The sequence below is a fragment of the Corvus hawaiiensis genome, chromosome Z, assembly GCF_020740725.1.
Source record: "Corvus hawaiiensis isolate bCorHaw1 chromosome Z, bCorHaw1.pri.cur, whole genome shotgun sequence".
Classification (NCBI taxonomy): domain Eukaryota; kingdom Metazoa; phylum Chordata; class Aves; order Passeriformes; family Corvidae; genus Corvus; species Corvus hawaiiensis.
In genome coordinates, this window is record NC_063255.1 from 3,449,632 (window position 1) to 3,476,596 (window position 26,965).

The window sequence follows — 26,965 nt, forward strand, 5'->3', positions numbered from 1 at the left end:
AGTAATGTTTGTAGGACTTTGGCTAAAAAATTAAGCCAGAAAAAAAGACTCACTAGGCTAAAATAAAAAGAAAGCAAACACTGAAAGAAAGAAATCACTGGAAATACCAAACAAATTGCAGAGGACTTTATACATTGGCATTTTAAGAGCTGATCGTTGCTCTTGGACATAGAAAACATCTACACAACAATTTTTAAAGAACAGAGGTAGATTACACTGTTTGCTTTTCATAGCAAACAGTATCAAAACTTAATCTAATTTTTGATATATGTACAAAGGATTGAGAAGTTTACTCAACTTAGTATTTCTGACCTTTTCCTTTGTCAAAGATTTCAGTACTGTGAAACATTAATCAAATATGGAAGATGCAAGTAAATGTGAAAATGTTACAAACACTATCATGGGACATCGTGGGGGTTTTTATCTTTAATTTTGCAAAGAAGAGATGCAAGAAAGACAGTACACTTTCTAAGAAACATGCAGATGTTTTTACTTTAAAATACAAAGTTACCAGAAATACAGAATTAGGGCACTTTAGGTACATTAAAAATAGTAGAACTGGTGATCGCTCTGTCCTGGTACTTACTGTATCTAGGAGCTATCAAAAATGTTTCCTAAGTCCATTTCTGGGTCCAACATGCTCAGGTTTTTTCTGCCTAAGCTGCAACCTTCAATGCCTGCCTTACTTCACTGTTATATTAATGATGCTGATATCCTCATAGGGTTTGTCAGTTTTGGGATTGACTTTGACATTTGAGATTCTCTGAACAACTTCCATTCCTTTAGTCACCCGTCCAAACACACTGTGCTTGTTGTCAAGCCATGGCTGTTTGAGAGCACAGAAGGAGAAAAAAGCATATTAAAATAGAAAGCAGCATGTAGATTAGGTACCAAAACAAAAGAGAGTAACTGTAGATGGATATATTTCACATGTCCAGACTATGGAAGGTAACACCGTGTAAATATTAGCATGCAAGTAAATATTAGAATGCAGCTAACACATACTCAAATGCATTTGAACTTACCTTTTCAACTGCTTTCTTAAAGTACTACAGAGATCACATTCTACCAGTGCAGTTGCATGGTATAGTTTATTTTAAAGTGTATTCTCAGTTCACAGAAATGTTATTTTCAGTCTTATTTCATGGTATTTTCACAGAGCAATTTTAAGCGCCAGTACAGAATAACACCTAATTCAATATTGATATAGTATGCCCAATTTGAATACAGGCCCTGATACAACTTAATAAACCTCAGAACTATGGTGTTTTTTTAGAAAAAGGACACATGGCTTTGATGTGCTATAAGAATTCAGTGTTTTTAAGTGTTACCTTTAAGGATTTGGTTTTTATCTCTTAGATTCACATACCAAAATTTCCATTGTTGGTTCTGAAATTACACACAGATCAAATGAAATTTTCAAACCTGAACACTGGCTTTGTATAGCTACAATTAGGCAATACTAGGGAGACATGCTGGCACCATATCCAAACCCCAATCAATCTAAGCAATACCTAGGTTTCCATCAAGTTTAAACCACTATTATTAATATAAGATACTCTAGTAATACATAACTGCAAACATGCCTAGGAATTTTATACCACCCTCACTCCATTTAAAGGCATAAGGCCTCTTGATCACAAGTGATAAAGAAGTATTTCTGTCTCTTAACAGACAGGCTCAGTGAAGCCTACACAGTACACATTTTGTGCATCATTTATTTGCAAAATAAGTACTAATGTGTTCCTTTTTCCATGAGAAAAAAACTTGATTTTTTAATATCTAGGTAGCCTCTCAGGCCTTAAATTGAGCTTTTAATATTACTTACGGTTGGCACTACTGTTATAAAAAACTGGGATCCATTGGTATTTGGCCCTGCATTAGCCATGCTGAGTGTGTATGGTCTGTCATGTCGTAAAGTTGAATGAAACTCATCTTCGAATTCTCCTCCCCAAATACTTTCACCTCCCATTCCTGTACCAGTTGGGTCACCAGTCTGAATCATGAAACCCTGCACAGAAATGATACATTATCACATTATTGCACAGAATAAATAACCAGAAGTTTTATATGCTAGATGCCATTTTTTCAAACTTACCGCAAACCTTACAACAAAATGTGTTAAAATGTGGTGTGTAAGAAAGAAAACATTTAAGGCTTTTTTAAGTGTCTATCAAGTACTTGTGAAAAATCAAGTTTACTCACTACTCCTGCAAGTGAAGGACAGAAACCTGACTAACTCTACCTTTTGCAAATTCTTAGGCTCTATCACTTGATTCTGGTGCAACAGAAATAAGAAGCCTTACAAGAAAGGCCTTCTGACATGAAGCAAAGTTTTAATTCACAAGCAGAATAGCTGAACTGATCTTTCAATTTTCAGTTTTCTGCCACCTTATCAACTGCAGAACAACTACTACCACTTCAGTAAGTACTAAAGCTGCTTAGGGTTGTTCAGACTTTACAGGGAACTCTAAAGCCACTCCAACAATCCTGTGTGCAAAAGGGAAATGGAACTGTTAACAGAGGACTGACCATCAGAAAACATTACCTAAATTAACACAAAATTAACATGTTGCAAGTTACCTTGATGATACGGTGAATTATGTGTCCATTGTAGTAACCATTCCTGCTGTGCACACAGAAGTTCTCCACTGTTTTGGGGCACCTAAAATCATGTAACAGAAAACACAGGCTATGGTATTTGTCTGGTGAAAAGGCCATAAGGATTTCATCTGGGACTAAGACCCTGTTGTGCTGTGCAGTGTTTCAGCACTCTGTAGGAAGGGATTTCACCAAATAAGGTAAAAACAAATCTCCACGTCCTTAAACCCAGAGCTGAAAGGAAAAAGCTTGAGCAGTACAAAGCTATGTGATTAAACACAGAGGCAGCAGTAGTGTTGATTATACAGAGATGTTCTAGCTGTAGCTGAGCTGGGCTTACACACTGTTGAGGCCTTTTCTGTACTTCATCCCACCCCAGCAGTGAGAAGGCTGGGGCTGTAGAAGGGGTTGAGAGGGGACCTGGCTGAGACAGCTGAACCCAGCTGACCACAAGGATGCTTCATTCCACGTACAGGATCCTGTTCAGCACATAAAAGCCGAGGGAAAAAGCAGGGGACATGCACAGCAATGCTGATTTGCCCTCCCAAGTACCCACTACACGTGATAGAGCCCTGTTTTCTTGGAGATAGTAGAACATCTGCCTGTCCATGTTCCTTGTTTTGCTTTGTTTGGGTGCATGGCTTTTGCTTTCCCTCTTAAACTTTCTGTACCTCAACTCACAAATATTCTCACTCTTACTCTTCCAGTGCTCTCCCATTCCACCAAGGAGGATGTGAGCAAGTGGTTCTGGGGGGCTTAGTTGCTGGCTAGGGTTAAACCATGGGAACCAGAAACCAAATCTGTCTCCCCAAGGCCTGGTTCAAGGCACCACTGACCCCAGCTTTCTACCTGCATTACTCGTTTCGTAGGTAAACTGTATTTGCTCCATAAGCAGAAAGTTGTTCATTCTTCTACCTCTACACTTCTTTTAGGATATACATGCAAAGGTATCAAGTGTTGCATGCAAGAAGTAAAAATGTAAAAATAAAATGTTTTATTACTATAGAACTTGCAGTCAGTAGGATCAGTTATCCTTGTCTGAAACTACTCATCAGCATTGTTTGGTGAAGAGATGGAATCTTATTGTTGATGAATAAAAAGGCCGAATCATTTCACTTTTGTGATTTGATTTTTTACTTCTGATAGTTATTACCAAAGTGAAATTTTTTTACAATGGCTCTTCTGCTATTATAAAAACAATTAGTAGCCAGAGAAGATCTACACTCACAGGTTCACACACACATTTTCCCAGTAAGGAGAAAATGGCCTAGTTGAGTCCACAGCTCTTGAGTTACTCTACTCTAACTGTGAAAAGGAACATTAGCTTGGGTTTTAGTAACACTCTAAGCTACCTTGTGAAAAAGGGCACCAGTGGCATAACTAATGGAATAAACAAGATTTTAGTCCCAGTTCTTGCTGAGCAGTATGTAGTCATTCACAACCTTATTTCACAATAAAATGACCAAAAAATTAAGGGCATACAGAGCCATATCCTACATGCTCTTCTTTAAAGTTTCAATCACATTAAAGAGATTTTAAGTTAAAGCCCAGCTGGGAGAAAAATACTACAACAAGGACAAACCTAACAATAACCAACCCTGGTAATACTGTATTTAATTTAAAATTGCATACAAAACATTGCAGTGAAGCACCTTGCAATACTGTGCGTGCAGATATGACACACTAGCATGACAATTTAAAAAAAAAAAAACAAAAGAAATAATGGTAGCTTGGCCTGTCACTCGCTGGCAAGAGCTGTACCATTACTGCAACTTGTACGTTATAATTATGAATTCCAGAAACTAGAGCCTGGAGACACTGATGAAGACTGCAGTAAAAGTCTGGTAGCCCTACAGAGTAGAACTGAGGTTGCTTTACCTGTGCTTAGGACCAAACATGAATTTGTTTTTGGAGAAGCATGGAGTACATCTGCATGACTTAGGTTTCTATGTATAGTAATATATTATATAAATTTGGTGTTAAATGACAGAATATTTGCAATTTTTGCATCACAAAGAGATGATGACACACTGATTTCAGCAACTGTCATGCATAAAACTTTTCAAGTCTATGTCTGGTTTTGGACATACACAACACTAGTATTATATGCTGGTATAGATGTTGTATTGCTTTTAAAGGAGCTGCAATAACAAACTGTAGTACACTGGCCACATTTGGAAGTTGCAACTACTATTCTTCTGGCTTGCACAGATCTGCTGCCAAATCTACTGCAGCTGCCAACATTATCATTTTTTTTCAAGATTGATGCAAACAGCATTGCCTTAAAATACAGAGCTCATACAGAAGATTATCGTGACCTGTCCAAGAACAAAAGCTAAGAAAGGAATAGCCTCCCTGAACCAATAACTAAATAAACCCAAATACAATTTCAAAAGCTCCTGTACCCCAGACTACTATTTAGTCCTATTTTTACCCTACTTTATTTGTGTTTGTCAAGAGTCACATTCCTACCTTGGTGTATTAAGAAACTGTCAGGAAATAAAGACAGTAGAAAAAGGGAAAGAAAATAATTATTTCTAGCATAAGGTAAGTCTTGGATACTGCAACCACAAGGGACAGAAGAAAGCAACAACACTGAATCAACAGAAAAAATAGCAAATACATACTCAACAGGAAAAAGCTTGATATGAATATCTCCCATGCTTGTGTGGATGATGGCACTGTCTGACACTCTTTTGGGACCTTCTGCCTGAGTGGCTGCCATGACCTCTTCTTTAGAAGGTTTCTCATTAAATACATCTCTGTCAGAATCTGCACTCTTCGTGTCTTCTGGTTCACGTTTAGTAAACTGAAGCACAAAAGAACAGAAGGTTAACTGCTTTTTTCTTTTTTCCTCTTAAAATATACACCCGACACATCAATGTCATTATTCAACCCGCTGAACACGCAATTCAATTTGAAATGTACAAGGACAATTCATAGTCTATCCTTGCATTTCCATGTTGTATTACCAGCATTTCCACAGTCATAAATTCCAGTAAAACTACATGCAAATCCAAGTATTTTTTTATTATCTGTTATCTTTAAATTCTCCCCTTTACAACAGGAGTTCGCACTCGTTCAGCATCTTTTCTTTAAAAAGAGGAGGAGTATATCAGGTTATTCTGCTATACTCAGACAAAATTGGCAGGTTTTATGCCAAAAGATTTAGTTGTGCTACATACTTAAAATAAATCCTCTTATTCCAATACTGCATTAATATAAGACTACAGAAACCCAGCAAATTTAAGGCATAACAGACAGGCCAATCTCTAACCTCTATGGCTATGACCTCTCAAATCAGTTACTAACCACTCTGATATGGCTTGTCTGTTTGGTTCTCTCACCTAAAAACCAAACTGTGAACAGGAAGATGACTCCTGTCGTTTCTTGTTGCCTATAATGTCCTTAGGGTTTTTAAGTCCTGATACTGGTCTGAAATTTTTTTCTACTGTATTTTTTATGCATACAGTTAATTATTGTTTCTTTATAAGATCTGGTTAGTTTTTTAAATGTTCTTACTTAATTTTTTTTTCAACTAGAACAAAAGGATATAATCTTCTTAGGGGAATAAAAATCTATGAAAAAATTACAACTGTTTCTTGGTAATGTATAGATAGTTCAAGATAAAAAATTCTAGAATATACTTGCAATATAAAGGAACTCCTTTACATAAGCTGCATTTGCAACCGCTCAAGACAAAAAGTACTAGAAAGGCGCAAGGAGAGAAAAAAAAATGATGTACAGAAAACATCAATACAAGAATGGAGCTATTTAAATAGAAACGGCACACACCATGTAAAACCTATTTTTTTTAAAAGCTGTGCAGATTACTGTTGGATCTGCCTGAACATTCTGGAGAACAGGATTTTCAGATGCCTTCATCTCTATAGTGATCGCAGCACGATGTTTCTTTGCTACTCCTTGGAACAAAGCCAGTTGCATCATTCTGATGTTCTCTTGTTTTCCCAAGATACGAATACACCTGAAGTACAAGATGTAAAGAGGTGTAACTGTCAGCTGCTCACAGAGAATGTCTCATTTCTGTTAGACCCAAAGCAAAATTCCAAAATCCTCTCAAAATCATTACTTATGATTACTTAGAATCATTATTTATGATGTTTCTCTATTCAAAATTGTTACCTTAATATACCAGTCAGCCTCTTTACGTAATAAAATCCCAACTAAATGATCCACTTTTACTTAATGTTATCTCATCCAGTTAGCCAGAGGCTAATTAATTAATTACACATTTTTAATACATACATGCTTGCCCATGTTTTCTCCTCATCTGACTAAGCTTTAATCTGCAATGACTCTTTACAAAGAATGGGAGTACCTTCTCTACAGTCTAATGTAAGGCTCTCAAATAACAACACAAAAAGATTAGACACCTCCACAGGTATATCAAGCTTTAAATATGCTACAAATTTGACTGAATAAAGACTTTAAAACAGAAACTTATCTCAGTATGTGTCACTGGAACTTACCTGTTAGTTTCTACATTTATGACCTTAATGCCCAACATTGTTCCATAGAGAACGAAGTGTCCAGTTTCATCAAAAATTATATTAATTAGTCTTACTGCATCCACTTTCTCCAGCTCACGCTCAACTGCCATACGTCGGCCAAACTCCATGTCAGGCAGTTGTTGTCTCATCTGCTGAAGTTCAGTAAACATCTACAAAAAAAACCCCCAGCACTACTATATTAACATATTTTAAACTTTTTATCCTGTAAAACACTGATTCACATGATTAGAAAATACCGAATTCAAGTGAGATTACTCCACTCAAACTTAACTGAAGGATTTAAATAAATACAAGTAATACTCTATTTTAATGACACAATAGGCATGTTGTAAGACTATGCTTAGGCATATGAAAGTGCATAGTTGTCTAACAAATTCCTTAGAAGATGACAAATTTAATTCATTAGTATTATGTTACTTGAAATGGGCATTTTCCATAATTGCTTTCAGGTAATCTAGCAGCATGAAAATACAGATGAAAATCAACAACTCTGTTTCACTACGTAGGTAACAAACATCAGTAAGTATTCATTTTGGGGCAAAGCAATCTAAGAGACAAGCAAGAGAACACAGAAGGCCTTTTTTGCAAGAAAAATATAGGAAGGCAGCTTGCCTTTAGAAATAAATGATAGCTTAGGTGAATGTGCTGGCAAACAAATTCAAGTAAGTAGAGAAAACATTTCAAAGGAAGACAAGACAAAACTCACACTCAGAGATTCATCAAAGACTCTCATGAGCTTTCCTGTCAGAAAACGAAAAATTCTAACTTTTCTGTCAGACCCAAGAGTGGCCATTTTCTTGCCATCAGGTGAAAAACTTATACTGGATGGGTAAGCCTTGCATTTAGCAAATTCATATAGATCAGTATCTGTTTTGTACTCCCAGTTCACATTCTTGGGAAATTTATATTCATGAGGAGTACCAGTCCAGTACTCAATCATTCCAGACTTGTCAGAAGACACAACGACTTTGTAGACAGGGTTCAAGCGTATCTGAGTAAGCGGGGACATATGGAGTTTATCAAAAACATGAAGTGGCTGGTTATTTCCTCGTCCATCATATATGAATATTTTTCCTGTGCTTTTCTCAGATGTTGCAACAGAAGATATGGCATCTCCAGGGCAATATACCCATTCACACTGGCCAGGGTGGTAGCTGCAACAAAGAGTTGAAAGAAAAAAAAAAATTAACATAAGGAATGATTTTAATTAGGCAAGAGTCAAGTTATGCGGTAAACTTGAAATCAAACATCAGAAGTAAATTTTAAACTTTATTTACTAGTTTTGCTAATACATATCTTGCTAATATTCAGCATATTATAGACAAGCTTTACCAAGCATTACCACTCAGTGGATAACTACCAATTTCTGTTGCTTCCATATTGTTTTATAAAGAGGCTGTGACAGCCAAAGTAGCAAGCAGGTAAAAAGGAGGAATAAGGCTGGAAATCCATACAAAAAGCCCAAGTGGCATTAATAGTACTCAACTTATATGAGTCAATACCATTTCTCTTCCATCTGTTAAGTGAGTAATGACTCAGTAGAAATGAAGACAACTGCATCTCTGCCATACATTTATGGGAAAGTTCAACTAGATCTTGCCAGAAAAAAACCCACAAAACAACAAAAACCCCAAGAACTGATATAAAGAAAATTAAGACAATCCCCCTATACTCAATAAGGGTTGTGAATGCATTTAATAAAGAACTAATTTGCTACTTGCAAAAGTGTACTCTACAAACAAAACAAGCCAGAGATACAGTCAATAATGTAAGTTATGTCTGTTTTAAAGCCTGTAAGCAAAGATTCTGAAAAACAGAACTCAAATGAAACAGGAAACATCAAGAAAATTATACAGTCTCCATAGGAAACTCAGGTTTAGTTCCTTTCGCAAATCAAACTAACAGATGCTGAAGGACTGATGATATTCTGACATTATGACAGACACTAATAATTTGGATTTTCAGTGTCTGTCGGCAAAGAGAAACAAACAGTCTCTGGTTCATTAGAAAGAACACGATCAAATAAATAAATATGAAATCTCTGCAGGAATAGCCAAACTTCTCCAGATCACTGGTGGAACCATAAAGCACGGGGATTTGAAAAGAAACACACTGTACAGATTAGTTAGAACTGGAAACCTCTGCCGATCAGGGCTGTTTTTTTGAGTATTATTTTATTTTTTCTATGATTTTACCAATTAGGTAGTAACAGTACAGGGCTGCTAAGTCAAAAATGCCAGCAAAACCGAAAGATTAAGCCTAAATGGAATTTTTCCAGAACAGACAGCCAAGAGGGAAAAAATTTCTATAGGTGAAGTACATTATCTGGAGGATGATACTAAAACTACAACTAGCAAAGCAGATAGCATAAGCTTTTATTAGATGTTCCTATGTAAAAGCTATTTTCCCCACCTTTATACTTCTATTCAGCTTCAAAATTAACCAGTACACAGTAGACTATGAAGAAGATGTTTTCCAATTCTAAAAGGCTTATGGAGAAATCAGTATTTCTACTGTTCATGATGCAGCATTCATTGATCCTCCAGCCTTTCAAATCCGCTCTTTTAACAGTGTGGGGATTGTTTTTCCCTGGTATTGTTACAATTCCAGTAACATCCATTCCTATTTCTCCCAGATCCTTTAGCTACATACTGAGTAAGGACAGAAATGCTACAAGATTGAAGAAAGCAACAAAATTGCTTCTAGCAGAAGGAAATTGTGTTCATGAAAACAAATAAGACAATACAACAGGCCAAATCCCTTCTCTAATGGAACTATGAGTGGACTGTAATTTTTAAATTCAGTACCAAACAACAGAAAGAAATTATGCCTAAATATTTGAAGAAACACCACATCTTTCTGCATAATATTTATTAACAGCAGGGAAGCGCCTTTCCTATTCATCTCTTCTACTGCTGCAGTCGTAATTTTTCCTATTAGTCAGGTGGTCCCTAGCCATTGAAATCATTTCAGACAATGCAATTTACTCAGCTTCATCTGACTGGGGCATGGGGGAAGAGGAATAACTCAAGAACCTCATGTTATTGACCTACCTCTTAGCAAAACAACCCTCACTTAAAATCTCAAACGAACACTTCCAAGAAGCAAGTAACTTACCCCAGTTTCAGCATGTTGATCATGTCAAAGTTGACTACATCAAACACCTTCATTGCTTTGTCATCTCCAACTGAACAGAATAATGCCCCCTCTGAACTAACAGCAATACTCTCAATAACACCTGTGAATTAAGTTGAGATACTATTAAGAAATGGGAAAGGACATCCTTAATTTCAGTATTACACAAGGAGAACCTACAGAGGTTTAAACCTGTTTCCCAACTGTTTTGTCACCTTTTTCAGTTAAAACCTGACTTCAATAAAAAATTATTTAAAAAAAAAAAGTTCACAAAACAATACTTTATACCCTATCAGTATTTAGACTCAGGTATGTGATAATGAACAATTTACCATAAACATAAGTAAAAGATTACAGTAGCAATTAGTTCAGTTCAAAATGTTGATTTTAGAAAACTGAGAACACTATGATGGGGTAAACACCATGTGCTCCTCAGCTTGCATCTCTCAACAGGGTAAAAGCAGCAGAACTCTGTAGACTATTATACCCATGATACTCAAAATTACTCTGCAATTGAGCCTTCCATAAATTTCTCACAATGCTGATTTTCACATGGTAGATTTTGTTCTCACATTTTGCTTCTGTATATAATAAGAACCTGATAGCTAAGATCAACAACCTACTTTAGTATGTCTTGTAACTCTAAAAGGAATATACTTTTCCTACCTATTATTAAATATTTTCCTTATTGTAACATTGTGGCATATCAAACTGGACTTTTTTCCTTCAGGCATATCATAATATCTAATACCATTGAGAACCTCATTTTCTGTCCAGCCTATTTAATCCTTAGTAGTGTTGAAGAGCTTTGTGTACTTATTAGTTCAGGAAATTGGGTTAAAAAAAAAGTTTTTCCTAATTGCAATTCAGCTGATAATTACAACAATAATGCAGAATTTACTCTACAGTTACAATAACTCTAGATGAAAATAATCACTTTTTTTCCATACTGCCGGGGGAAAAAAAAAAAAAGTAAGGCATTGAGGTACCCTTATTTAAAGCAACATATTTTTAAACTTCTCTGGATTTTATGAACCATGTTATGCACTTTGTTCACTTATGTCCCAGATATTCTCCCCACAGGCAGGGCATAAGGGTGTAGTGGATCCGCACAAGCAGAGTCCCACATGCTTCATTCTCATCCTATCCCTGCTGGAGCTTAGGTGCAAAATATAACAGGACAGAGGAATAAATGGAAGATAGGTAAACATCATTTAATCTTTGACTGCACTAAAGGAATCCCAAAATCTCTCTATTTGCACTCTGTTCAAACAACAAAGAGCAAGGGGGAGGAAAAAGGGAGGTCTTTTAGAGAAGAAAGAGCAACTTCTCACCCAGGTGACTTCGGAAGTGTTTAACAAACTCAATCCCTTCTTCTATTTTCTTCCAGAACTTTACATGTCCATCGTGACTGGCTGTTATGATAAAATCTGTCCTAAAATTATAACAGAAAAATAAAAACAAGTAAACAGATACATACATTATGCGCTTTCCCACTGGGCACTAATTTGCACTATGATTAACACTGTGCAGAAAATGAAATCTCAAGAAATTACTGTGACAGTTTGTCTGAATGGGTACTACAACTCCTGGAAAAAAACAGGTATTTTGGTGCATTTGGATTAATTTATGAAAAATCACCGCCTAAACTGAGAAAACATATAACTCTATCCTTTTTGAATATGTATATGTAACTCCTATTTTAATTGTGTGTGTGTGATCTCAGCAGTTCTGGTGAATGGTACTTTTTCAGAGGCAGTCAGTCGATCTTATTCTTAAAATGCACATTTTAACAAGGATTTTAAGACCCTCCTTTAGTCTATACAAACAATTTTTATCTTGCTTCTAGGTAAGCCACATAGCTTTTAAAAAACCCCCCACCACCCTTATCATACCACCTCAGGACATTGTAACTTTCCATTGCAAAATGTCTACAATGAAAACTTGTTAGCATATACAAAAATACATCCCTGACGAAGAAATACAATGGAAAACAAAAATACTTACTTAGTACATGCTACGTGTGTAATAACATCTCTGTGCATGTAACTGCGTTCATACATCGAAGCTGATGGTAGATTTTCAAGATAAACGTGTTCAAATTCAAGAACTACACAGAATAAAAAGAAAAATCTGAAATTTTTTTTCATAAAGGTACATCTAGTTTCTGTTCTCTTTTACTTATCCTGGTATTGCTTACTCATATTTTAGTCAAAAATATGCGGGATTTTGTGCAAACGTAATTAAAGGGCTTTTAACTCTAGCTTTGCACTGAGACTTACACATTTTCCATGGACTAAAGCCACTCAAATGCTGCTTTAATTCATATAGTTCTCTCCTTTTAAAGCAACTGTCACCTTAATTGTCTTACTGGTAAAAAAAACCCAAAAAGCAAAGTCAACAGTTTTTAAGTTACTGCCAGAAAACAGAAGACCACCTGAACCTCATTTCATTCTAAACCCACAGGTACCCCTGTTGTTTTTACAAGATTTGTGGTCCCACACAAGTCTTGTAGTCTAAATTCTAACTGCTGGTACCCATGCTGGTACCCACCTACTTAATTGTTTAACTGGCTGACCTAAAATAATCTGATTTTGAGCTTTGTCTCTGATTTTAGATCCTACTCATTAACAGCTGGGCAATGGCATTTTTTACTGAACCTGCAGGTTTACATCTGCTGAACGTTGTCAAAGTCATATTTACTTTACAGTGATACCCAGACAGCTGGGAGTTGCTGCACAGAGCAATACCACATGCCAAATACAGCCTAGAGGCTTCTACTGCTCGTCCAGCTTAGGGCAGTGATCTGAAAGATGGATTAATTCCACAGCCATAAACAGCACAGCTTCAGCCTGCACAGCAGGGCTCTTAGCCTGAAAGTTTCCTCCAGTGGAAGCAAAAGCCACAGAATCATAGAATGTTAAGGAGCTAGAATAAGCCTTAAATACCATCTAGTCCCAAGCCGCCTCCTACTAGATCAAATTGCTCAAAGCCTTATTCAACGTGGCTTTGAACACTGCCAGGGTTCGGGCACCCAAAATATCGCTGGGCAACCTGCGCCAGTACCTCACCACTCTTCCAGTAAAGTATTATTTTCCCTATAGCTAACGTCAATTTCCCCTCTCTGTCTGCACCCATTACTCCTTGTGCTGTCACTTCAGTGCCTGCCGAAGAGTCCCTCTCCGGCTTCCTTGTAAGCTCCTATAGACACTGGAAGGTTGCTATGAGGTCTCCGTGTAACCTTCTCTTCTCCAGGCTGAACGGCCACAACTTTCTCAGCACTTGAGACCCTCGCCCTGTAATTCCGCACCCGAGGGGATCCCTCACAGCGCGGTCATTTTACATGCGAAACACCGATTCAGGATACGGTCTGCTCTCACCCCGTGGCCGCTCCCGCCCGGCGGGGCCTGGAGGCGATCTCACCGCCCCGGACCCCATTCGGGGCAGCGCTCCGCTCCTCCCCTTACCTCTCCTCTTCTTCGCCTGCGCGGCCTCCCCCGGGAGCGGCCCAACCCAGCGTTCCTCCTCATCCTCCTCCTCCGCTATCGCCGTGTCCCCACCACCCGCCACCACCTCCTGCTGCTTTCGCTTGCGCTCGGGCTCGGCGGACGCCATGATGCCGACGTCACAGCCCCGCGCCGTGCCAGGCGCTCTGCGAGTGACGTAGGCGCCGCGGAGCAGACGGCGGGAAACGGCCATGGTAGTAACGGGCGGGAATGGGCGGCGGGAGAATCCCGGATGGATCCCGGCGCTTGGGGGGATCCTGGCGTTTCGATACCCCGGGGCTGGGGGGGGCTCTCGGCCTCTGGGGCCGCGGAGCTCCTTTGTAGGGAGGGCTCTGGCTTCCCGGCTGGGAAGGGGCGATGTTCACCCCTCGCCTGTGAGCGGGGGTTGCCCGCCTCACGGCCTCCCGCCGCTGTTGTGTTGCAGGGGTTCGTGTCGGGGGCGCGGGAGCTCTCTGTCTCACCGCTTTCGCGATCTTATTTGTACCCTGTCTATGTTTTGCTTCCCATGGTGCCTTCGTGTCTCTTTCACAGACCCGCTGTCAGTCTCCTCTCCTCTCCCGTCTCGTCTTTCCGCAATTGGTCGTTTTATGCTTGGTCGCATGACGCGTTTCGGTTTCTTAATGTTTATAAGTATATGAGGGGACAGTGCCAAGAGAATGGATTCAGGCTCTTTTCGGTGTTTCTGAGCAATAGGACGAGAAGCAATGGGCAGAAACTGATGCACAAGAAGTTCCACCTGAACGTGAGGAAGAACTTCTTTAATGAGTGACTGAGCACTGGAACAGGTTGCCCAGAGAAGGTGTGGAGTCTCCCTCACTGGAGATATTCAAGCACCATCTGTACACAATCCTGTGCCATGTCCTGTGGGATGACTCTGCTTGAGCAGGGAGGTTGGACAAAATGACCCTCTGTGGTCCCTTCCAACCTGACTGATGCTGTGATTTTTTCATAAAGCCTTGGCTAGCGTAGAGCCTGCACTTGGGACTGTGTGTATTTTTTACCTAATTATGTAGTCCTAAAACAAGGTAAAAAGGAATAACATGTTAAAACTGGAAGATATTAGTATTAATGCTAAAACAGCCTTCAGTTTTCATGTATGGCATGAAAATAGAAACGTAGTTTAACCATACTGAAATAGGGAAAACTGCAAGCTACAAGAAAATAGCATCTGAAAGTGACACTTGAGCATGTATACTCTGTAAGGTAGTTAAGAGCACAGCATTAAGGACTACAAACTGTTAGTTTGGCTTGTGAGAGCCCTGTCATGTCTCACAATATGTACATTTCAAAATGTCTGAAATCCATCTGGAAATTTAAAGTCAACAACAATAGTTGTTGTTGTAATCAGTTTTGTGTGATGGAGTTTTTTCTGGCTTTCTCTTCAGAGTTTTATTTCATACAATGCTTTCATGGTGATGAACTGTATTATTGCAGGGGACACAGGGGGAATAGTTTTTTATCCCACTCCAAGACCCCTTCCAGATTTCCATAGCCTGGGGTTCTTTTTCTCCCCCTCCTTTTTTTTTCTTCTGCCTCCCCACTATCCCCCCAGTCCCTCTTTGTTTGCCTCCTTTTAACAGTTTTTTGTCTGAGGAAAAACTAAGAATGCTTGGTTTCTTTCTTAGTTTCTTCTGGGCAGTGTTTGCTGGAGGCATTTCAGAAGTCTTAATAAATTATGTGAGCTGTTTCTGTTTTATATTATGGAGACATTCCAAGGCTCTTTAGAAGATAATGATTTTCCTTTGCAAAACCTATGCTCATTAGTTCTTAAAAGATTATGGTAACCTACATTTTGTAGTGCTCCGTTTTTAATTATGGATGCAACTAATTTTCCAGAAAGGCTTAGTAGAAGTATTGGCTACCTCTGAGTTCTCTTGTGTAATTCCAGCATTCACTGAGATATTCTGATTTTCTTTCCTCATCCACTTTACTATGAGGTACTTGAACTTTGGAAGTAGTAGTTGAATATTTTACTCCTTTTAAATTGGGTTTTTGACATAATTTTCTCTGTGTTTTTGTTCTGAAAAAGAACAAAAGATTGAGTTAGTAATTTGTGCATCAATAAGAAGTTGGAGAGGTGTAATTCTTCTTTAGATCTTTATCTATTTTTAATGTTTCAATTTAATCTCAATCTGTTTGGTGGTCTTAGTGATCCACTAAGGTACTTTTAAAGGCTTCCTGCATCTGGTACATCTAGCCTGTTTGTTGTTGTCCCTTGAAAAAAAAATTTTGGCCCTTCTTATTTTTCCCCTGTTAATTGCTGATGTCATTCAGGTATGACACTTTACCGTGCCATAAATTGAGTCTCTCCTGATGGGAGAGAATTTGCTGAAAGTCCTTGCAAGGAGTTTAAAAGATAAAGCGAGACGTCTTCTGTAGTTTCAGTGCTTCCAGATAGTTGTTTATTAAGTCTTATCAGAGGAACTGAGCCACTAGCGTGACCCAGATACAGCATGGAAGGAGGAAAAGTAAGAGTGAGAGAGAGCAATTATCAAGATTTACACAGCCTTTTAAAGATATTTTAACTAATAGTCACTAAAAACATATATTATTTTCACTTTCTTACCAATTATTCGGTAACATGGACAGGAACTGTGGAATTTTCTATCCAATCATTCCAAACTACTTTTACTGCAGAATATGGAGTATTAGAAGAAGGAGAAGGTCTAGAGAACAACAACAATCCTCCATTTTGATATTTTTTACTCTTATCTATTTACTGTAAAGAGAAGCCTAAAACCTCTAAATTTTTCACCCTGTGACAATCTTACATAATAGTCTATTACCTAATTCACACCACTGTATTTTCTAGTTGTTGTCTGACTGTTGGTAATTTTTTCCAAGGTTTAAAGCTAAAACAGTGTTGTCCAGCGGGGTAAAAACCCTTAAAAACAGGCAGAGAAATATTCTTGGCACTCTGGGTTCCTACAAGGTATCTCTTAATTGAGATAATTAGGATTCAGTTTCTGAATTTGTATGTGTTTGTTTCTGACCCAACAGTTTCTCAAAGTTTTTAATTTAACTTGGGTTGATTTTTCTTTGGCTGTCCAGATGCCCTATCTTTCAGGTTCTTTTGTTTGTTTTTCTAGTAACTTTGAGGATGCTTAATATAAATATTCTGAATTCAAATGAAGGAGAAATAGATTAGTATATTTACTGACAGAGCAGAAGTAACTGCTTAAAAAGTCTGCAGATATGTGGAGGTAGAGTGTATCTTTGTAGATATGAGAGTCTCTTATTGTTTCTATATTAAAGTTCTTGAAAAATAAAAAAAGCCTTTGCAGATAATCAAAGCAGTTAAGAAAATTTAGCACTTGTCATTGAGTTTTAAAAGTAAATTATTAGTGTCTTCTAATTTTACTTAGTTGTATAGTTAGCTGATTTTACTTAATGACTGGGTGCTTTCTAGAGCTACAGGGGAGTTAGCTAAAAGCTTTGGATTAAGGGAGTTTATTCTGTTACATAGTTGATCTGAAGTGGCAGATACGATTTGGTAACCAATATCAGTTATTGTAGATCTATATGGTAACTGTTCTATTTGCTTGTTAATAGGCTGTCTGTTTACCAGAAATCGCTAACGCAGGTGGTCCTGTAAATTACAAGGAAGAACTCGTGGAGGAATGTGAGAGTATTTGGAAGCAGATGGAAGAGGTATGTAAATGTAATTGATAGACCAGATTTATTATAAACCTTTTACAGAATTATTTTATTCACCAGATGCTTGCCCCAATCCCTCCAAAGAAACCATTTCAATAAAACCAAACCAACAAACAACCCCCCCCCCAAAAAAAAACCCCACCAATAGAAAACAAACCAACCAAAAAAAACCCAAACAAACAAAAGAAAAACAACAAAAAAAAAAAAGAAAAAAGATCTTCAGAAAGTTCAAAGGTAGAAGTGCTGGCAGGGGTGAAGAATGCCTTGTAGTGTCAATGTGCTGATGTTATGAGTTAGTTAGCATTGGAGCATATGTTAAAATTTTGGAAAATTAAACAATTTACTTCTGTTGTGGTAGTACCAGCATGCTGAGACCCTTCTGTCTTTAGTCTCACAAAAGATGGGATTCCAGTTCACATGTACTTTGGCTCTTAAAGGAGAGAGAGAATAGGGAAGAGAGAGAGGCAGAGGAGGACAATGATGTTTGCATAGGCTTATGTAAACTGACAGTTACATTGTCATGGTTAATATTTCTCTCTTGATACATGGTGCAGTATGCTAACAATAACACGTTAGGGCTGGTTATTTTTATTTACAGCATTCCCAGAAAACATGAACTTCTATCAGTTCTGTGAGAATACTGTTATTTCTTTAAGATTCTGCTGAGTTTGATGAAAAGTCATGTTCTAAATTTTAATTTCAGGGTCTTAATCGCTTCACTCAATTTTGTATGGTACTTGCATGCTATTTGCTGGAGTTCTGAGTTGTAGGTTCAAAGTATTAAAATATCAGAAACTGAAGTAAAAGTACTTCCAAATTTAGAGTAGAACAAAGTACAGACAACTCACAGTGCAGTAATTTTACAGAATTTGATTCAAAAAGACTAACATGACTTTATTTCTTGTTGAGTATTCGGGTAAGTTTGCATGTAACAAGTGACAGGCAAGTCTGTGTCTAAGTTTCTGAACTTTTGTTTGGCACCGTTTCAGAGGACCTGAACTTTCTTTCAAATTTTCAAATTAGAAGGTAAATTTGAATGTTTACTATTTTGAATTTAATTGAAAATATTTGATGTCTTGTATCTCATTCCCACCATGCCCAAAATAATACAGGAAGTGATGTGTTAGTTTTGGAAGTTGATAAAAACAGTAGGATTTTTATTACTTTGATTTTCCATCCTGGATGCACTGATGTTTCAGCAAAAGGTTTAAACTAATAGTCTTTTAATTAGCTCTTAGGTTATATGGTTACATGTAATGTTCCAATAATTGTATGTCATCATGAGCAGTTTTTGTGGGAGAAATCCTGTATAGTGTTCTGGTATCCAAACATTAACAGCAAGGTTTCCAAAGTACTGCTTAGTAGTTCTGCTGTTTAGTAGAATACATCCTGCCTTGTCATGAGGCAGGTTAAATTGGTGACGGGAAAAAACGAGAGTTTAGCAAGTGTCTCCTGTTTATGCTTTGGATATTCGTGGTGGCCTGAATTTCAGACTGTATATATACCCCATTGCAGTCATGGGAGCTGATATAGTGTACTCCCAAAAATAAGACTGCTTCTGAATTTTACAGTATACTGCCCTAAATTACTTAAAACTAAAAATGTGTACTATAATGTGATTGCTCTTCTCGGAGATCCAGAAGAGTAGCAGAAAGTGTGTTAACTTCTCAGTAGCTTCCCTGTTTCCCTTTTTCTTCCCAGTTTCTCATGTTCTTTCTTCATCTGTTCAATGCCTTTCCCCATATGAACTTCTCCCTCATAACTTGCCTTTTTACTCAAATGATGCATTTTTCTTTAGCTGCTGCTTTTCTACTTCTTGGTTAATTAAGTTCTACTTTACTGTGCTATGATTTCAAAATATTTCTTAATTTGCTCTTCTGGGTTAGGGTATAAGGGATGTGGTAGGATCTAAGTTAAAATTCTTTTATTCCTATATTTTAAAAGTTATGTTGAAATTTCTAAGACTTGTGCTTTTTCTTACAAAAGAGAAGAGTAAACAAACTTTCTTTGTGTTTTGTTTTCTATCAAGTGTCAGAGCAAACTAACGCTTCTAGGAACAGACACACTGCTACAATCAGATGCCAAGGTAAGACAGTGTTTTTTTAAAAAGTACTTAATTTTCTGTTAAGACCATAGAATCACAGAATGGCTTGAGTTAGAAAGGGCCTTAAACATCTCCTAGTTCTAACCCCTCTGGCATAGGCAGGACACCTTCCTCTAGATCAGGTTGCTCAAAGCCCCATCCAACCTGGCTTTGAACCCTTCTAGGGATGGGGCATCTGCAGCTTCTCTGGGCAATCTGTTCCAGTGTCTCTGTGCTTATACAATAAAGAGTTTCTTCCTAATAGCTAATCTAAACCTGCCCTCTGTCAGTTTAAGGCCATTTTCCCTTGTCCTATCACTACATGTGCTTGTAAACAGTCCCTCTCCTTTCTTTTAGGCCCCATTCAGGTACTGGAAGGTTCTATAAGGTCTCCCTGGAGCCTTCTCCAAGCTGAACAACCTCAATTTTCCTCACCTGTCTTAATAGGAGAGGTGTTCCAGCCCTGCAGTCATCTTTGTGGTTCTCCTTCAGACTTACTTGAGGAAGTTCACATCCTTCTTATGTTGGGGACCCCAGAACTGGATGCAGCACTCCAGGTGGGGTCTTACTAGAGTAGAGGGGCAGAATCCCCTCCCTTGACCTGCTGGCCACACTGCTTTTGATGCAGAGATTATGATTGGCTTTCTGGGCTGCAAGTGCACGTGTCCAACTTCTCATCCACCAGGATCCTGAAGTCTTTCTTGTCAGGGCTGCTCTCAGCCTGTAATGATGCTGGGGATTGCCCTGACCCAGGTACAGAACCTTGTGCTTGGTCTTGTTGAACTTCATGAGTTTCATACTAGCCCAGCTCTCAAGCCTGTCCAGGTCCCTCTGGATGCCATCCCTTCCCTGCAGCGTGTCACTGCCCCACACAGCCTGGTGCTGTCAGTGAACTTGCTGAGGGTGCCCTTGATCCCTCTGTCCATGTCCCTGACAAAGATGTTACACAGTGCCTGTCTCAGAAACAAGGCCTAAGGAACGGCAACTCATCAGTGATCTCCACCTGGATGCTGAACTGTTGACTGCACCTCTGAGTGTGACCATCCAGCCAATTCCTTACCCCCTGAGTGGTCTGTCCATGAAATTTGTGTCTCTCCAGTTTAGTGACAAGGATGTTGTTCCAGACAGTGTCAAATGCTTTGCACAACTCCCAAATAGGTGACATCAGTAGCTCTTCCCTTATCCACCAATGCTGTAATCCTGTTATAGGAGGCCACCAAATTTGTCAGGCATGGTTTGCCCTTCAAGTCCTGTTGCTTAACACCAATTGCCTCTTAATTTTCCACTTGCCTTAATATAATTTGAGGAGGATCTGCTCCATGATCTTGCTGGGCACAGATGTGAGAATGACCACTCTGTAGTTCCTGGATCTTTCTTTATCTCTTTTTAATAATACAGTTGTATGTCTCCTTTTCCAGTCAGTGGGATCTTCACCAGACTGCCATGACTTTTCAAATATGATGGATAGTGGCTTTGCCACTTCACCTACCAGTTCCCGCAGGTGCATCTGTGGTGGGTTTGATCTTATCTGCCCACCAGGTGCCCACCTTAGCTGTTCACCACTCCCCTCCTCATCTGGACAGGGGAGAGGAAATATAACTGAAGCCACATGGATCGAGATAAGGACAGATTTTCTCTTAGTAACTTTGAAAAATGCAACTAATAAATGACTAACATAGGCAGCAAAATGGGAGGGGAGGGGGTGTAACTTCAATACTTATTTGGACTATTTCCTAAACAGTACATATATAATTTCTTCTTGTTAAATGTCATTGTTACGCTGCCTCTCACAGCATCCTTCTGGACTTCTGCCCAGCTGTGGGATGAGCAGGTTCACGGTGTGCTGGGTGAAGACCTGGCTGAAGGGCAGAGCTCAGAGGGGTGCAGTGACTGGGGCTGCATCTGGCTGGTGACCAGCCACCAGCGGTGTTCCTCAGGGTGCAGTTCTAGGGCCAGTTCTGTTCCATGGGTTCATCAGTGATCTGGATGAAGGACTGGAATCCACCATGGGCAAGCTGGCTGATGACTCCAAACTGGACAGTGCTGTTGACGCTCTTGAGGGACAAGAAGCCTTGCAGAGGGATCCAGCTGGCTTAGAGCATTGGGCAGTCATCATTGGCATGACATTTAATAACAATGAATGATGGATTCTGCATCTAGGACTTGAGAGCGATGCTGGGCACAAGGATAAAGCAGGAAAGGAGTGGCTGTTGGGCAGCCCTGCAGGAAGGGATCTGAGGGTGCTGGTTGACAGCAGCTCAGTGGGAGCCCTCAGTGTGCCCTGGCAGCTCCGAGGGCAAACAGCATTCCGGGAGCTTGAGCACAGCACTGCCAGCGACAAGAGAGGGATTATCCCACTGTATTCAGTGCTGTGCAGCCTCACCTGGAGTGCTCAGGGCAGTTCTGCACCCCACAATTTTAGAAGGTTGTGAAGGTCCTTGAGTGCATCCAGAGGAGGTCAACAAAGCTGTTGAGAGGGCTGGAAGGCCATGTCCTATGAGGAACTGCTGAGGACTTTGGGTGTCTCTATTTTGTAGGGAAGGAGCTGAGGGGTGACCTGCTTCCTCAGGGGTATCTTATCTCTGATACCCAGTGATATTATGTGTGGGAATGGTTCAAAAATACACGAGGAGAGGTTCAGAGATGACGTTAGAAAGCATTTCTTTACTTATATGAACCTTCCTCTGAAGGACCTTCACAACTCTGACTCTTTCTCATTTTCCCCTTTGAAAAAGTAATAGAAACATTTCTTGATCCCTGCGAATGACTGTAAAATATTTTAAGGAATTAGTGTTCTGTTGTAATAGATGCTCTTTTGCTTTCTACTATATCAACTTAATAACTCAATTTCTGTCCCGTTCTACCTCAGTTTATGCCAATGCAACTCAACACACTTCAAGAGATGTTTCTTTTCTTGTTACACAGCTTTCCTTGTTAATGCTGCGATGGAAGACTTTAACAGTAGATTATCTTTGGTGGCAATCGAGAAATCCTGAAGGTAAGTATCTGTTTCCCTGTAAAGAGTGCTTATATAAACTTCTGCTGAGTTTCTTTCATCTAGGCCATGGGTATACTGAATGTCTGCTGATTGTACGTTCATTTTATAACTACTTAAAAATTGAAATAAATTTAATGCTACTAAAAAAAGCAGCATGTATGGTTCATTTCTTCATTATTTTTGTACTTCAGTTCTAAGTCGACTTGAAAGTAAAAGTGAATTCCACTGTAACTTAATTGTATGATTCTGCACAAAGAAATGCATGATTAATACCACCATTCATCAGTCAGCTGAATGGAAAAGCAACTATTAGCAGATCTCCTAACCAAATAAGAAAAGTTCATTGTATTGTTACCCACCTTCATATTCTTTTCTGTGTAACTGTTTTTTCTCCATCTTTCATTTGTATTTCCTTTTTAGAACAGAGCTACTTTGGCAAATAATGTTGTCTTCATTTTATCTTTTAAGAAACTGATACATTTTTCATCTTTGCAAGTATTGCTAATAAGCTAACAGGAATTGGCCTAGATGTATTTTTAACCATACATCCTCTGATTTTTTTAAATTAATATTTTACAAAGGTATGTTGTTTTATGATGTGCTAGTTGAAACTTAGACTTTTAGTGCTAAGCCCATTATACTGTAGAAAAATACGTATTTTGAATTAACAGGGATTGGAGATTTCAGGTCAAGATAAAGTGGTAAGAGACACTAGAATTTTTGAACAACAGGAGTCCAGAATGCTTACTGATCCTGAGAAGCACAAACCACTGAGACTAGTGGTAGTTCTTACATTTGTTAGGCATTATCAGTCAAAAGGTATGCATTCCTCAGTTCTTCAAAATTCTCTTTGTACATAAGCATCAGTGCTGACTGATTTCACTCTCTTGCAAGGCTGATGTGGCCAGACACTGGAAATAAAAGTATTCAGGATCTAAGTGTGAGTAAAGTAATCTTTGTTTTCAGATGTCTCATATGGTGATTCCTAAAACGGTTCACACTACACTATCATTAATATTCTGGTAGTACTCTCGGTTATGTCTCCTGTCAAGGACCTGTTAGCACCTGTCAGTCCAGTACAACTTCTAGTTAATCTTTAAATTAATATATCGACTCATTTGAGTATTTTTATGCCAGTAGAGGCTTGGTTTTATAGTATTTGCAAAATTAGAGGAATGTGTTTTAGACAGCACATGATAATTTCCAATGTTTTGTCATTTAGCCAAATGGAAGTACCTTTTCAGATCAACATTAGAGGCAGTTCTCCAAATTCTTTCAAAGTCTGTATACTTGCTGCATATCACCATCGAATAAGAGACGCTGGGAAAAAAATATTTTTCTTTCTTATAAATAGATATTTTTGCTCTATTAGAATAAATTCATAGTTCAGTGTTGTAAGCCTCACTCCAAGAACTGTCAACCTCCAATGCTGCTGAGGTATGTAGACCAAAGGCATGTCATTGAATGAATTTGGGACATACTGGTTCCTGGCTGCTGTTCATGAATAAGCTGCTGGTTTAAAGCAAATTAATTGAAAGCACCTAGTTTTTATCTGGGTAAAATACCTGGCTATTAGATTTCCTTAGTAAAATATGTATATTTAACTTCAAGCTATTGGCTTAAAAATATCCTTGGCCTATTTTTTTGGCTTGATGACTTGCTTTGTTCAACCATTTTTACTTATTCCCAGATGATAATATTTCTTATTAGAATCTTAATTTTGTAATAGAGAAATTATGTATTTATAATTAATACGTTGCAGCCAAATTTTTGCCTTTTTTGGCTCCCTTTCCGGTGGAAGAAAAAAAAGTTGCTGCTAAGAATTAGAATATAGTTATGGTGCTTGTATGAAAAGAAGGAGTCCACTTTGCTTATTTCTCTGTCTTGGCTTCTTTCTACCTACTATTTGTTTTGAAGGAGGAATTACTTAATTGAAAACATTGTCTGATTTTATCTAACTAGAAATAGCAGAAATACTGATTTAATACAATTTACTAATGGAGCATGAATGTCAGGCTGTCTTGTTACTTTGGTTTCTGCTTTTAGTAGTGGCCAGTTCATTTCCTGTAAATGGGGGCCTGTCAGCATTTCAGTCTTAAACCTTATTTTCGGAGGTTATAACTTGGTAGTTCTACATTTTTTTGAGCACAATATTGGCAAACAGACTTGAATTCACGATGCAAATTTTATTTTTGTGAAGCTTTTACTTTAGTCTCTTTTTCACTCCCACTTTCTGGTATTATTTAAGTAGCTCTAGGTCTGCTAAATCAGCTGAATTAAAACTTTTTAAAAGGCATTTGGCTTATAAAAATAGAATTTAACTTTTACCTTTGCAAAATAAGGAAGTGAAAGCAACCATATTTTAAACCATTTAAAGCAGTTGTGGTCTCTGCACAATTTCTGTTTTTCTTTGCAAAATAGCAGTATTCTGCCAAATACCTTGTTTTATTTTAGTGTGAGTTTCTGTATAAACATGTGCATAGTGTTGCTTTTACATTCCTAGCATCTGATAGTATTTTGCTTAGTAATTGTACTGTGTATCGCTAGGCAATTCTGTCTGATGTTTGACTTTTGAGAGTGTAGTGATTGTGAAAACAACTGAAAAAGATTTAACTGATAGTGGATTGAGCAACCCATGAGCAACCCATGAATTTACAGCAGCAGCTGGCATAAGTGTGTTGTCCCAAGGTTTTAGATCTGCATTGTTCCTTCACTAAATTATGGTGAATGATTCCTTTTCCAGGAAGACAGGGCCTTCTATTCTGATACTCACGCAATGTGAACATTGAATGGGAAGTATGAGCTCAGGATTAGGTATCTAGAAATAAAGAAGTATTATAAGGCAATTGTAGAAATTGATAATAATAGGTAAGGGAGGGCTTATAAAGATCATGTCAGGAGGAAGGGGCGGGGGGAAGAATTGTATGGGTTTTTTCAAATATGCCAATGAATGCGAATAAAAGTGCACCAATGAATTTTATCACATGTAGATAGGATATTCATGTAAATAAACAAAGCTTACTCTAATAAAGCACAGACCACTATCTCCCACAGCTCTTGAGCTTAATTTGGGAGCTCAAGTTTTGTGTCAAGATGGAGAAACGGTAATTCTCTAAGTAAAAGGAATTTTATTGAAACATTTAATATAGTGCATTTTTAAGTCAGTAGTTTTTCTGATTTTCATCTGAAAACAAACAGTGCTTTTAAAACTACTAATCTAAAGCTTCTTAAAATTTGTTGAGGTTAAGTAATATAACATTACCAAAGAAAGTACTTTTCTGAATTTATTAAATCAACTGTATGTATTTAGGAGATGTTTAATGCTGTCATGAGAGGGTTAAGGGTTTTCTTTTTGTTAAAGGCATTCTTTTATTTAAATAATTACTTGTAAGATTAGCGATTTCAAGCCCAAACTTGCACAAAAAAATCTGTCTTACAAAGATTTAAATCTATTAGAATAGCTTTCATATATCTCCTGTTAGTGTATTGAAATAGTTTAAAGAAGTCATGTTTATGCAGAAGCTGCAAGTTGACATGGATCTGAGAATTGACTGGAGTCTGTTGAATGCTGTAAAATACAATAATTCAATTTTTATTCTGAAAATGCATGAGTCATAAATCACTGCATTTTGTAGAAGCATTCTGGGGAAACATGTCTATGTTCTTGAATTGTGCTTTGCTTTCCCTTAGATATTGCTGTTGCTCAGGGTTGGAGTTAGGGTACTGGCCTTGCCGGACCTTTCATCTCCCTGTATATAGCTGTTCTTGTGAACAATAAGAATGGTGACATGCTTCCGAAGTTATTAAAACTAGGTTCTGTAGTCCTGGTCAAGCATTTGGGAGGCTGTTTAACAAGGAATTGGAAGACTGGAATAATTTGATTGCCCACATTGGTAATGTTGTTTGAATGCCTTCTGCTGAAAAAATCAGGCTCAGTTGTCTTGAAGTATATGGAAATGTGGTGTTCATTCATTATGTACCTACACCAGTGTACTTGGAGGTAGTTCAGTATAAAAAATGACACACAGGCATTAACATTGCACTTTTTTCAGTCTAATTTAACTTGCTGAATAGCGTTAGTAGGTTAGCCCAGCAGGATACCACAGCATGTGGTTAAACTGCTGCTGACAGCCAAAATGTTTTTTAGAAGGTACACAGATTTCTCTCTAGCCAGGCTGCTTTTCAGTATCAATAAACCTTTATCATCCAGTGCAAAAAATAACCTATTCATTTTATTTTTCAGTAATTTCTACCAATCCAGATGTACTGTTAGAATTAGGAAAAGAAGAGGTAAGTATTTTTGTTTGTAAGAGATAATAAAATTTTTTTTGGGAAAAAAGAAAATCAGTATATACAATTACTGCATTTTCCTGTGACTGTTCCTAGGGTGGACTACTGCTAAAATACTGTGTATTTTCCTTCAGCCATTTTTGTTGTTCTAATGCTTTTTTTT

At 38.1% G+C, this 26,965-nt stretch overlaps 2 protein-coding genes across 4 annotated transcripts in view; one reads left to right on the forward strand and one right to left on the reverse strand.

Moving 5' to 3' along the window:
* Positions 1 to 94: 94 nt before the first annotated feature.
* PPWD1 (peptidylprolyl isomerase domain and WD repeat containing 1) lies at positions 95 to 13,898 on the reverse strand. The gene is made up of 11 exons (XM_048291652.1): positions 13,736 to 13,898; positions 12,276 to 12,378; positions 11,603 to 11,703; positions 10,251 to 10,371; positions 7,840 to 8,287; positions 7,092 to 7,282; positions 6,397 to 6,586; positions 5,229 to 5,410; positions 2,584 to 2,665; positions 1,829 to 2,011; positions 95 to 826 (listed from the first exon to the last, which is right to left on the reverse strand). The coding sequence occupies exons 1-11, from the start codon at positions 13,881 to 13,883 to the stop codon at positions 683 to 685; spliced, it is 1,893 nt and encodes a 630-aa protein (XP_048147609.1). The 5' UTR covers positions 13,884 to 13,898; the 3' UTR covers positions 95 to 682.
* CENPK (centromere protein K) overlaps positions 13,892 to 26,965 on the forward strand; it is a 30,862-nt gene continuing 17,788 nt past the window's right edge. Inside the window, exons 1-5 of one of the 3 annotated variants that reach the window (XM_048291655.1) lie at positions 13,892 to 13,968; positions 17,327 to 17,425; positions 19,461 to 19,517; positions 22,440 to 22,512; positions 26,756 to 26,802. In XM_048291655.1, the coding sequence (XP_048147612.1) occupies positions 13,966 to 13,968; positions 17,327 to 17,425; positions 19,461 to 19,517; positions 22,440 to 22,512; positions 26,756 to 26,802 (279 nt within the window). In that variant the 5' untranslated portion in view covers positions 13,892 to 13,965. The other 2 variants (XM_048291654.1, XM_048291656.1) reach the window with 2 other exon arrangements.